Here is a 13,166-nt window from a genome sequence, read left to right as displayed (position 1 = left end):
GCCATTGGCAACAGGCAGTGTATATTACATTAAAAAAAAGTGCAAGGCTGTGGGTGTGTCACTGCCAAGAAGACAAACATTCACATATTTCACTCACTACTGACACAAATGACTTTAATTTCAAGTAATGTCACACCCTCACAGAGCTATTTGGGGAAGTCAGAGAGGTGTGCACATTAAAAAATTTATATCTTAAATCCAAAATCTTACTTAACAGCTTAAGTAGCTTGTTTTGTTGTTGTTGTTGTTGTCGTCATTTGTTTATGTTTTTGTTTTTTAAATTACAACACAATCTGGGAATAAGCGGCTCTGGTGTGGAGTGTCATTTAAATAGTGACTGATGACTTAAGGTACCACTGCAGTGGTGAAGCTAATAATTACTGTTCTTCTCTAAACAAACAGCTGTTGTTACAACATGCAGTTTCAATGATGCAAATGTTTAAGGTGAGATTTCACGGCAAACCTATTTTGCATGCTATGTTTTGCATCATATTCAAACTGCTTAAATATTTGACTAGAGGTGGCATCAAGTTTTTGAAAAAGAGGCAAAAAGCTGATAAATAAAATCCACGTGCTATTGTGTGATTTTTATGAATAAATAACAGGCTTCTCTGAAAAACACATCAACACCAACCAACCACGAACTGTCACCTAAACAATCCTCCAAAATATCAGCTAAGCTCAATAAAGAATTCAATAAACAATAAAACATGTGTAGACTTTCAGTAAGCTGAATCTCTGATCTCCATTACAGTGCACTAACGCTGAGGGAAGATACAATGATGCAAATCTGTGGGTTTGTGTGTGCAGACAACTGTCTTTTGTTTATAGAAAACCCTTTTTAATTGATGATGTTAAGAGATTTTTAACACATTACCATTATTTACTAATCATTTGCTCCTGCTACATTCCTAAATAAAGGAGTTAATGAAGAGTTTAGAATTTCATTTTAATCATTTTAATCTAATTAAGTGGCAAGAAGAGAAAACTCTAGCACTTCAGATCAGGGTGATGTGCCCCAAAAAGTCATGCCTCGTAGTCATGCTTCAAAAGCTTTAGTGTGAAACAGTAAGCTACTTTTATCAAATCAATTTTTTTTTAAAAACCCAAAATATTCCTCAAAGTATCAAATAACTTTTGGAAACCGACGGACAGTCACTTTCAGAAATTATACGATCACCATGAATATTAATAAACAAGCAGAGCTTGTCATTTTCGTATCGTTCCCCCTACAAGGCATTGGTTGGACAGTCCCACATGATCGACGTCATTCTCGGGTCTGCGCACGGCCTCACAAGTAACCCATCATGACGACCGCTTTAAGGAAAAGCGCAGTTTTTTATTTTACCATCATAACCGGTATTTCCAGCTGTTTTTGTACCGACGTGAATCCAGAGGAGAACCCAGAGATCCCAGCAATCGCCAAATATTTCAGCACGAAAGGAAGGTATGAGGAAGTGAACCCGTATCTCATAGAGGACATACTTGCTGTAAACAGATCAATTTTACAGCCTCCGTCTGCACAATGTCGCCAAATCCATCTGACAGCCGTAATAAGGCACGGAACCAGATACCCGACCACAAAAAACGTCAAGAAGATGAAGAAGCTTTACGACGTGGTTCAGGGCAGCAATGTTTCCAACAGGAACTGGCTGCGTGAACTGCAAAACCAGTGGAGGATGTGGTACACCGAGGACATGGACGGACGACTCGTCCAGAAAGGTGTGAATGATCACAAACACCTGGCTGTCAGGCTGTCAAAGCTGTTCCCCTCACTGATTTCAGAGGAGAAGCTTCGAGGTGGATTCATCAAATTCATAACCAGCTCAAAGCACAGGTGTGTCAACAGCACACTGTCCTTCAAGGCAGGACTAACAGAACTGTGGCATATTAAAGGTACGACCATGATTATTATGATGGCCCCTTTATGCATAACCTGTTGCTCATTATAATCTGTTGCTTTCCTCTGTGCAGATATGGAGTTTGATCACGCGGTGAATGACGCTCTCATGAGGTTTTTTGATAAATGCACCAGGTTTTTGGAGGAAGTTGATAACAACCCATCAGCTGTGACAGAGGTGGAGAAGTTCAAGCAAGGGCCAGAGATGAGGAGGGTCCAGCAGAAGATCGCAGACATCCTCAACATCCCATACAGTGCAATCACAGATGGTTAGTGGTGTATTATCATATCCATCATTTTGAGAGCATTACATATAATCAGATTAAGCTATAGATAGATAGATAGATAGATAGATAGATAGATAGATAGATAGATAGATAGATAGATATAGAGTACCACTTGATTACAGCTGATTAGAGTACAGAACACCTAAATATGACAGTAGATATATGTTTATATAGTAGGTTAATATTGTGCAGGATTTCTTTGTGCCACGTTACACAGTGCAAGCTCAAAGAACTTGCAGTAGACGCAGTAGACTTTTTTTTCCCCCACATGAATTCACAAGTAATGAAACTGTCAAAAACCATACGTGATGCACATTTCACAACTTAAACATCAGTTGGCCGCTTTGGTTTCGTAAGTCTACCGCTTGTTATGTTAATATGTGTTACCACTGTGGGTCTAACTGTTACAGGCATGTCTTTAACAGCAAAGTTAGATCTCACAGTCAGTGAAAGTTGATTTATAAACTACCCTCATTGTAGCTGGTGACATCTTTATATTGCCACAGAGGTGTGTGGCCACAAAAATTAATCTGTCACTCCTTAGAATGACACCAGCTTAGTAGTGCACTTCCCAAGGATTAAAGTCACTGTGTTTTAAAGTAGATCAGCTGAAAGCTTTTGAGTTAGATGTAGAACAGACAGACAGAGGCTCTATTATTTATCCGTGAAATAGCTGGTGTGTTATTATTTACAATTTCTAGTTGGTCTATTAACACATTTATTTGATAATTTTGTCACATCTTGGCTTCACGGGTTTAACAATTGAACACTTTCTACATTTCACCAATAATTATTACTAAATTATTACCAAACATTTTAAAATAAAAACTTCTGAAATTCTGCTTATGGCGTGTCACTGGGCTTCTTACAGCAGATATTTGCACAGTAGATGGAGCTGTTTTCAAACATAATAACAATAATACTGCAAGTTCACTCAGCGTTAATGCTGATAGTAGAAGTTTGTCTGCTTGGTGCGGTTTAGGAACGTGCAGCTTTCGACAACATTCAGCTGTGGCTTTGAAACAGCATGAGTGTTGGAAAGTTCATTTCCATATTTCACAGAGAAGCGTTGTGCTTTTTTAACTCTCACATCTTCATTATACATGAAATGTGAAAAGAAAATACTGAAATAATACTTTTCAACCTTTTTTTTTTTTTTTTACCTCTAACATGTTTTATCATATTATATATTTTAGGAGTTCTTTTCAGATATTTCTGAGTTGTAAACAGAAATTTATTACATGCTCCAAAAAGCCAAATATGTATACATCTTGTTACAAAAAAGAGAATCTTTTAAACCTCTGAAATGATCTTTGATTCCTAGATTTGTTACCATTTAAATGAACTACCTAATATAATATATATTAAACTATCAAAATATATGTAATATATATTAAATTATGTTTATTTGTACTTTTGTACTTTTAATGGTGTCTTTCAAATACTACTCCATTCTCCATTCCATTATTTGTTGTCTTTATTACCCAAATAAATTGGAACTTTTACCTAATTTCAGGATTTTCTTCCATACTTAAAGTTGTATAAAGAAAATGCAACACATACCATGCTCCTAAGATTTTTAATATGTCGCTTCCTGCTTTCAGTTCTGTTTTTCTAACAGCTTCCTGACTGCTGTGATTTCACTGACTGTTAACATTTTGTTTTAATCTTTTTCCTGCAGATATGGCCGAAGCTGCATTTTATTTGTGTGCGTATGAGTTTGCCATCAAGACTGTGAACTCTCCATGGTGTCGTCTCTACGACGAGGTCGATGCACAGGTGACACAGGAATAGGGTTGCACATTGTGATAAAGCAGTAATATGTGCTTCAGATTAACTTTGAGTCGTGTATCACAGTAGGGAAAGCATGATGGACGCGCCATCGGCCCCTCTGGCCAACACCAGTAGGCGGTAGGGTAAAGTGTCTTGCCCAGGGACACAACGACCAGGACAGAGAGCCCAGGGATCGAACCGGCGACCTTCCGGTTACAGATACGCTTCCCAACCCCTGAGCCACGGTCGCCCCAAGGCTGAAAACACAAGGCTGAAAACACACAAGAGCGTACGCATAGGTGAAAACAAAATAATGAACAACATAAGAATCATCCTGAGCATCATTAAATAAAATTCTTTACAAGTGCAAACTTTCTGTCACTTTATTAAAAATAAATTATTGTGAGCTGACTCTCTTACCCTTAACTGAAGGGACAAACACCCCAACTACTAGAATAATAAAACTATAACAAGTTTGTCCAGTTGGTGGCAGTAATTTGCCAAATTTTGTTCCAATTCACCAAATAACTAGACAACAAGAAGAAAACCAGCCAAATTAAATGAAATACCCTGTATCACAGCTGTTGCATTTCATGTGCACAGTCTGTTTTATGAATAAATAAGTAGAAACAAATAAAGAGACAAGCTTCAGATTAGAGAAAGATCCTGCCAATGTGTCCTGTACTTCACCTCACAAAGAGATTCCTGTGTCTTATGTTGCAATCTGATCTCAGAAAGCCTGAACTGTCACCTGCACAGTGAACGATCAGCAGGTTTCTATCCTTTTTGTTTAGTCATGCCAGATTTGCACATAGACTAATTTTGTGTTTGTAGTATTACCGCAGCGTTGACGTCATTGCATTAGCTCTCAGTTTGATATAGAATTACCTCTAAAATCCTTCTGTTAGTTTATGAAGGATTCAATAGTTTGACTCCCCAGGACATTTCTGACTTGTTCACTGTCTGTAACCCAATTAGATCTCTCAGGTTATCAGATCTGTTAACTGTTCCCAGAGCTACACCTAAGTGTGCTGAGGTTGCTTTTAGTTACTGTAGTGCTGTCCTGTGAACCAAGCTAAGGCCAATTAAAGCTTCACATTCGAAATCAAACTCAAAACGTTCTTTATTCTAACAGCCTTACACTTAATAACTGTGTGTGTGTCTGCATGCCTGTAAATGTTAACTTGTATTTCATTCCTTTTTACAGTTTTGTTTTGCTGTTTTTATTGCCTTAGACTTTTTATTTTTTTCAACTTTTACAATAAGCCCATGCTTATGTGTAATGAAATGTGCTATATAAGTAAAATTGGCATTGACGCTGACTTTCTTATTCAACAGGTAATGGAGTATGCAAATGATCTGAAGCACTTCTGGAAAAGAAGCTATGGTTATGACATTAACAGCAAGTCAAGCTGCATTCTCTTCCATGATGTTTTCAGCCGTCTGGAAAAAGCAGCTAAAGAGAACATGTAAGCAAACCTTAAATGGTGTTACACTATATTTTTCTCATGTTAATAAACATATTTGGGGGAAAAGGACTCACTGCTCAGCCCTGAATCCAGGCAGAAGCAAAACTTGCTGGATATTATTTTAGCTGAACTACAGTATGTGGGATCAGCTCAAAAGACAGCAGAGCTCGTGTTCGCTATATTTCAAAAGTGTGGCTCATTAGCATACACTCGCTGACCACTTTATTAGGAAAGTTCCTATTTTACTGTGTTAAGTTGAACACCCCCCACCCCCACCCATCTCCATTGGCCTTTAGAAATTCCTTAAACCTTGAAGCTATAGATCCAACAAGGTGCTGGAAACATGCTGACTTAAAGCATCATACAACTGCTGCATATTTGTCAGTTGCTCCACTGAATTGAGATCTGATGATTGTGCGTTTGAGTGGAATGAACCAGTTGTCTTGTTCATTCAACTAGTCTGAGATTATTTGAGATAGGCTGGGAGCAGCCATCAGATGTACAAATATGTACAGAGGCTAAGGTAGGCTGCGGTGTTAAACAATGCTTACTTTGTGCTGAGAGACATTTGAACATGCCACAGTTTTCCAATTATCTGTTGTCCATTTTTTGAGATCCATATTACTTGTAGCCTCAGTTTCTTTTTATTAGCTGGCAACAGTAGTCTTCTGCTGCTGTAGCTTATTGACTTCAAGGTTAGTTATTCACCATGTATAAATACCTAAATGTAATACGTTGCTGTCATGTGATTGGCCAGTTAGATATTGGTGTTAAAATGCAACAAATGTATCTAATAATCCAGCCACTGAGTGTAAGTAGTGAAGAGCCAACCCAGGTTGTGTTGTTACATGTGTTGAAAGGATGCAATCGTAAAGTTCCCGTTTTGAAAAGAGAACAACTTTACTACACGCTCACCGTTAAAGCATGTGTGTGGGTGATTCTGACTGTTTAAAATGTGACTGCAGAGTGAGCAGATTGTGGGTTGTACCTTTCAGCCAAGCACAATGTGCAAGCAACTGCAGTCATCTGTCACAGAAATTCTGAGACCAAAAAAACAGCAGAACAACATTTTGTTGTTCTCCAGTGAGATTTGTGGGAGTTTTAAAACATCAGAGTGAGAAACGTTAGTAAAAGTTAGAACATTCTGGCCTTGCCCTCCTTCACCGGGCTCGGTTTTAGCAATGAATTCAAATGAATGGATTTTGCAGTGTCATCTTGAGTAAGCTATAGAAAAGGTTACACTTAATCATTATGAACTCGAATTTTTAATAACTGGGATTAAAACTTTCCTGGAGCGGCGTCCAGCCTGCAGACCACATGAGCTAAAATATTAACATTGTTCTTAATTTTTGTTAAGTTTATTTTTAGGAGTTGCATATATGTAAGCCTTTCATCTTTACTGGAAAATATTAGGCTAATAATACTGATTTCTTTAAATAAAACTAGCAAATTTACTGGTGAAAATAGACTAATAAAGGGAAATTAAAGTAACTGTGCCACTGAGCATAATCAGAAGCTAACAACAGCTTTTAAAATGGAACATGGCCTTGCTTGTTCTTTAGAGCATAGGTTAAAGCTGTGAGTCAGTGAACACACCTTAAATATATAATGACCATTATGTTTTGTCTTTCTAATCCATAGGATAATAGGACAATAAAAACAACATTGGGTATTTCTCCAGCTAGATTTGTGGGAGTTTTAAAACATCAGAGTGAGCAAAGGCTTTGCCCTCCTTTCTGGGGCTTGTTTTTAGCAATGAATTTGAATGAATGGACTTTTGCAATGTCATCTTGAGTAAGCTGTTAAAAAGGTTACAGATGTATGAACCCTAATCTATTATCTGGTTGTTAAAGATCTTTAACAACTCTTTGAAAAGTCCTCTGCTTTCCTAACGATATGGTCAACAACCTGAAGGAGAGAATTCTTCAAATTGCAGATGAATGTCCAACTGTGACAAACATTGTTCTGCATACAGGGTCAAACGATGTGTCCAAACAACAGTCGGAGGTTCTGAAACGGGACTTTACTAGATTACTAAATACTGTAAACTCTCTGAATGCAGCTGTATTCATCAGTGGACCTGTACCGCCCGTCAGAGGAGGAGACGAGAGATTCAGCAGGTTGTTTACACTGAATAAATGGCTTATATCAGCATGTGCGGACCACTCAGTGCATTTTATCAACAACTTTAATATTTTTTGGGAACGCAGGCATCTGTTTAAAGCAAATAGATTTGATTTTAACAAGTCAGGGGTGAAACTGTTCACCTCCAACTTGTTTTATTCCATACGTCATCCATCTGTGCTTGGTGCCAAGGCTGAGATAAACGAGGAGTTATCTCATAAAGAGGAACAAACAGTACTCCAAGAACAGACAAAGCCCAGCAGAAACCTTGAGGAGGAGCTCCATCTGCCCCCACCCGGGAAGAGCCTCAGAAAGGAGAGACATCTAAGGCAAGAAGAGGGGTCCCTATTTGCCTCCAATTCTCTCAACAACACCAACGACCAGGACCAGGGACCACAATCTTCCCCAGTCCCCCAAACCCCTGACAGGCCATCACCCTCCTCCCCCTCCCTTTCTCCCTCCTCCCCACACCTGAAATTCACTGAGGAGATGATGAAGCGGGTCAATGCTGGGCTCAGATCTACCCCCCGGCCCAATCCCTTTTTGTCCCCCATAAACCCCCCACCAGAGCGGCCAAAGGTTCGCCATCGAGCCCCACCCTCAACAGAGCAATCGAAGTCACATTGCTCTTAGTTCCTCCTTACCACCTTCATGCCCTGTCTCCGCAGTCTGATGTGTGATGTGTGGAGGGTCCGGGCTGCGAGGATTATGGCAGTGGCGACTTTTTCCAGGAGAAGCTGGGACCCTGTTTACTAGAAGGTTTTAAAATTTCTGTACTTTTAGGTGACAGGAGACATGTGGCCTGGTCAAAACACAGAGAGCTGCACTCTAAAAGATCTTTAAACATAGTAAACATACCTTGTGTGCCACAGACTGCTCCCAAACACGAGGGGACAAGTAATACCTCTAAAACACTTAAGTTGGCTTTATTAAACGTTAGATCTTTAGCTGGGAAAACATTTTTAATTAATGATTTAATCACTGAGCACAGCCTTGATTTTATGTTTTTAACTGAAACTTGGTTGGACCAAAGTAACAGTGGAGCTGTTCTCATCGAGACGACCCCTCCTAACTACAGTTTTATCAGTGAGGTCAGGGTGAGCAGGAGAGGAGGAGGGGTTGCTGTCTTATTTAATGAATCATTTCAATGTAAGCAGCTATCTCCTGGAAGTTTTCAGTCTTTTGAATATGTGGCTTTACAGCTGAAGGCCCCATCCAAAGTTGTGTTTCTTAATGTTTACAGGCCTCCCAAATACTGCACAGACTTTTTTAATGACCTCAGTGAACTGCTGTCTGTGCTCTGTGTTGATTTTGACTGTGTAATTATTGTTGGGGATTTTAACATCCATGTGGACAACCCTCAGGACAAAGGAACTAAAGACCTGAGTAACACTCTGGGCAACTTTGGGCTGACTCAGCATGTAACAGAGGCCACACATAATAGAGGACACACTCTTGACCTACTGACCTCCAAGGGCCTGAGCATTTCAGAGGTTACTGTGTCTGATGTGGGCCTGTCTGATCATTACTGTGTTTTCTTTGAAAGTAAAATCTCAGCCCACATAAATATATCAACAACAGTGATCACAAAACGGTGTATAACTGAACACAGTAGTGCAATTTTTAACCAGGTCTTCCCATTAACACCTGACCTTTCCGGAGGGACAGTCAATGAGCTCGTCAATAGCTTCAATGCTAACATGTTAAATGTCATGGACCCAATTGCTCCCATTAAGGTGAAGGTTATCTCTGGAAGGAAAAAGTCTCCATGGAGAAACTCCACACTACTGAAAAATGAAAAAAGAGAGTGTAGGAAAGCTGAGCGCAGATGGAGAAAAACAAACCTCAAGGTTCATTATGACATCTATAAAGAGAAACTTCACAATTATAATTTACAACTGAGGAGTGCAAGGAGGTCCTACTTCTCTGACATCATCACTAAAAACAGTCATAATGCTCGGGTCTTATTTTCTACAGTTGACAGGCTAACAAACCCTCCTGTGTCAGTGGCAGCTGAACTTCATTCGACCATGGCCTGCAATGACTTTGCCAAATTCTTCACAGAAAAAATCCAAAAAATTAGACAAGCAATTGGTACATCAACAGCAGATCCAGAATATGTACTGTGTCCACCAAAAAACTGTTTAAACACCATGAAACAGTTTCACCCTATTAACAGCAAAGACCTGGAGGACATCTTAGGTCAACTGAACTCCTCCTCCTGCTGTTTAGATGTCCTGCCAACAAGTTTTTTCAAAAAGGTCTCAAAGACTTTGGAGTCAGACCTGTTACAGATCGTCAACTTTTCTTTATTATCAGGTGTGTTTCCAGAATCACTAAAAACTGCTGTAATAAAACCTATACTGAAAAAGGACAATCTTGACAAGACACAAATGAACAACTACAGGCCGATCTCAAATCTCCCATTTTTAAGTAAGATCATTGAAAAAGCAGTTTCTCAACAGCTCAGTTACTTCTTAAAACAGAATAACTGCTATGATGCCTTCCAGTCAGGTTTTAGACAGAACCACAGCACTGAAACCGCTCTGACCAAAGTGTTCAATGACATATGTCTGAATACAGACAGTGGAAAAATGTCAGTCTTAGTTTTACTGGATCTCAGTGCAGCATTTGATACAGTTGACCACAACATATTACTCAAACAACTGGAGAACTGGACAGGTCTTTCAGGAACTGTACTAAACTGGTTCAAAACATACTTAGAAAACAGGAAATACTTTGTATCAATAGGTAACTTCACATCTGAGCAGACAAGTATCACATGTGGAGTTCCCCAAGGTTCCATCTTGGGACCCCTTCTGTTTAACATTTACATGCTCCCACTGGCACAGATTATAAAGAACAACAAAATAAACTACCACAGCTATGCAGATGACACACAAGTATATATCACAATGTCACCAGGAGACCGAGGCCCTGTACAAGCTCTTGGTAAATGCATGGAGGAAATTAATGACTGGCTGTGCCACAATTTTCTCCAGCTAAACAAAAACAAAACTGAGGTAATAGTCTTTGGCGCCAAAGAAAAACGATTACAGGTCACCAGAGAACTTCAATCTATACATCTAAAAACCACAAACCAGGCGAGAAATTTGGGTGTAGTGATGGATGCAGACCTAAACTTAGAAAAACACATTAAGACAATAACAAAGTCAGCTTACTATCACCTCAAGAATATTTCAAGGATAAAAGATCTGATGTCTCAACAGGACCTGGAAAAACTAGTCCATGCATTCATCTTTAGTAGGCTTGATTACTGTAACAGCATCTTTACAGGTCTACCTAAAAAATCAGTCAGACAACTACAGCTCATTCAGAACTCTGCTGCTCGAGTCCTCACTAAGACCAAAAAAGTGGACCACATCAGTCCAGCTCTGAGGTCTTTACACTGGCTGCCTGTCCGTCAGAGGATAGACTTTAAAGTTCTGATGCTGGTCTATAAAGCTCTGAATGGTTTAGGACCAAAATACATCAGTGACCTCCTGACCCAGTATGAACCTTCCAGATCCCTCAGGTCATCTGGATCCGGTCTTTTATCAGTTCCCAGAGTCAGAACCAGACACGGAGAAGCTGCATTCAGCTTTTATGCTCCTTATATCTGGAACAAACTCCCAGAAAGCCTCAGATCAGCTGAAACACTCAGTTTATTTAAATCCAGGTTGAAGACTCACCTATTCTCAGCTGCATTTGAATAAAGCACCAAATCCACACTTTTAAGCTTAAATTTCAAAACTTACATTTAACTACTGATTTTATCTATTGTTCTGATTTTATCTGTTTTGATTTTATATACTGTTTTGTTTGTTTGTTAATTAGTTTGTTTGTTTGCTTGTTTTAATCAATTTTAAATCATGCTTTTTATTTGTTTTTGTTTCTAATGTCGTATATAAAGCACTTTGAATCACCTTGTTGTTGAAATGTGCTATACAAATAAACTTGCCTTGCCTTGCCTTTGCTTCTGACTCGTTTTCATTTCTAGCTGGAATTTCTATTTCCTGCTTAATTAAATGCTATTTCTAAAAACTATTTAGAAACTACAGTCATATTTACAGTTAAAAATTAATGTCAATCACTTCAATGTATTTGAAGATGGTAATAACCCCACAATCCCCATATTTGATAAGCTCAGCCAATCCCTAATAGATACCTGGTGTTCACAGGCTGTCAGAAATGCATGTCCATGTGGCAATCAACAAACCAATTAACTGACTGTTTGAGTTCTCATATTTCAACACTGAAACTGTGTATTCTGTAGGTCAGGCCAGCAGGTGGCTGAAGCTGTGACAGTCCAGGTGGGCCATGCAGAGACCCTCCTGCCTCTGCTTACCCTTCTGGGCTTCTTCAATGACAGCGAACCGCTGACTTCAACTAACTTCGCTGCACAGACCCGCCGTTCCTTTCGCACAAGCCATATGTTGCCCTATGCAGCTAACTTGATCCTGGTGCTTTATGATTGCGGGGGAGGTGACCTCAGACTGCAGCCGCTGCTCAATGAGAAGCCTGTAACATTCCCCGGTTTGGCTGATCAGGCCTCCATGCCGCTCTATCAGGATGTCTTGCAGCACTACAGGGATCTGCTCCAAGGCTGCGACTTTGAAACTGAGTGTCAGCTGTTCAAGCAGCCTGCTGAAGTTTAGGCAAGCACAGTATTTTCTGGAAAAGAAGGCATTATACAAGCATTACCTTAGTCAGAATGTGTCTGTTATTCCATGAATATTTCACTGTTCAACACGGCCTTTCTGAACAGGATTTTCACTCTAGCAATCCAGTGTCTCTGAAACACCCAAAGACCCAAACCTACAAAGTGAATTTGAAGTTCCTGTAGCATTTCAGTATTATCGCTGCTATAATAAAGTATATAACATTTTGGGTTTGGTTTGTTTTTGTTTTTTGTTTTTTGCAAGATTCGCTATCATCACTACACAACCTAATGCTTTCATTAAATAATCCATTTTTCCAGTGTAAACATTTATGACTTGCAGATAAGGTCACTCACTTTTCTCAGTGTTCTGTCTTATTTTTAAGGTAAAGCAGTGAAAAACTATTTTAAATGCACTACCATTTGTGGGCAAGAACCATCTTCTTGGATTGGGGTCACTCCCAAGATTCACTTGTCCATGAAAAGAGAACATGTCTGTATGTTTGATTTAAAAAACAACAACAACAACAACAACAACAACAACAAAAAACAATAATAATAAAAAGGTTGGACACTGTGTTCATCTTTTTTTTTTTCAAAATCACAATTTATTTCTAAATGACAAAATAAAGGAAAATGTAATTTTGATAGCTACACATTAAATATTTACTGTGACATAAATGAGAAGGTGAATGTTTGGGTAGCCAGAAGGAAAAGTTAGGCATAGCTTATTAGCCTATTGGAAATGTCATAGGAAAAGCTTCTCTAAAGTTGTCTACAATACAATCCAGTCATAGTCCAGTCCATGGAACAGTCATTACAGAAGTGCAAAGAGTGCATGAAATGTACAACAAACAAAATGAAACAGCTGCAGTAAAATTAAGCAAAATGGCACTTGTTAGTGATGGGAAAGCATCAGATGTGGTTTGTTTTTTGTTGTATTGCCATATTTT

At 39.0% G+C, this 13,166-nt stretch overlaps 1 protein-coding gene across 1 annotated transcript; it reads left to right on the top strand.

Moving 5' to 3' along the window:
* The first annotated feature begins 1,276 nt into the window (after positions 1 to 1,276).
* On the top strand, positions 1,277 to 12,480 carry LOC146619877 (multiple inositol polyphosphate phosphatase 1-like). The gene is made up of 5 exons (XM_085369787.1): positions 1,277 to 1,896; positions 1,975 to 2,169; positions 3,869 to 3,966; positions 5,299 to 5,429; positions 11,830 to 12,480. Exons 1-5 carry the CDS (start codon positions 1,308 to 1,310, stop codon positions 12,209 to 12,211), a joined length of 1,395 nt encoding a protein of 464 aa, XP_085225913.1. The 5' UTR covers positions 1,277 to 1,307; the 3' UTR covers positions 12,212 to 12,480.
* The last annotated feature ends 686 nt before the right edge of the window (positions 12,481 to 13,166 follow it).

This window comes from Diplotaxodon limnothrissa, linkage group LG13 (assembly GCF_057381915.1).
Source record: "Diplotaxodon limnothrissa isolate DT_005_m linkage group LG13, D_limnothrissa_male_GT1.1, whole genome shotgun sequence".
Taxonomy (NCBI): Eukaryota; Metazoa; Chordata; class Actinopteri; order Cichliformes; family Cichlidae; genus Diplotaxodon; species Diplotaxodon limnothrissa.
The sequence above is the reverse complement of the archived record's forward strand: the minus strand, read 5'-3'. Positions and strand labels throughout refer to the sequence as shown.

Coding starts and splice junctions, on each gene's coding strand:
- LOC146619877 (XM_085369787.1), top strand. CDS start 1,308: ATGACGACCGCTTTAAGGAAAAGCGCAGTTTTTTATTTTACCATCATA. Junction 1,897..1,974: donor AGAACTGTGGCATATTAAAG/GTACGACCATGA, acceptor TCCTCTGTGCAG/ATATGGAGTTTGATCACGCG. Junction 2,170..3,868: donor ATACAGTGCAATCACAGATG/GTTAGTGGTGTA, acceptor TTTTTCCTGCAG/ATATGGCCGAAGCTGCATTT.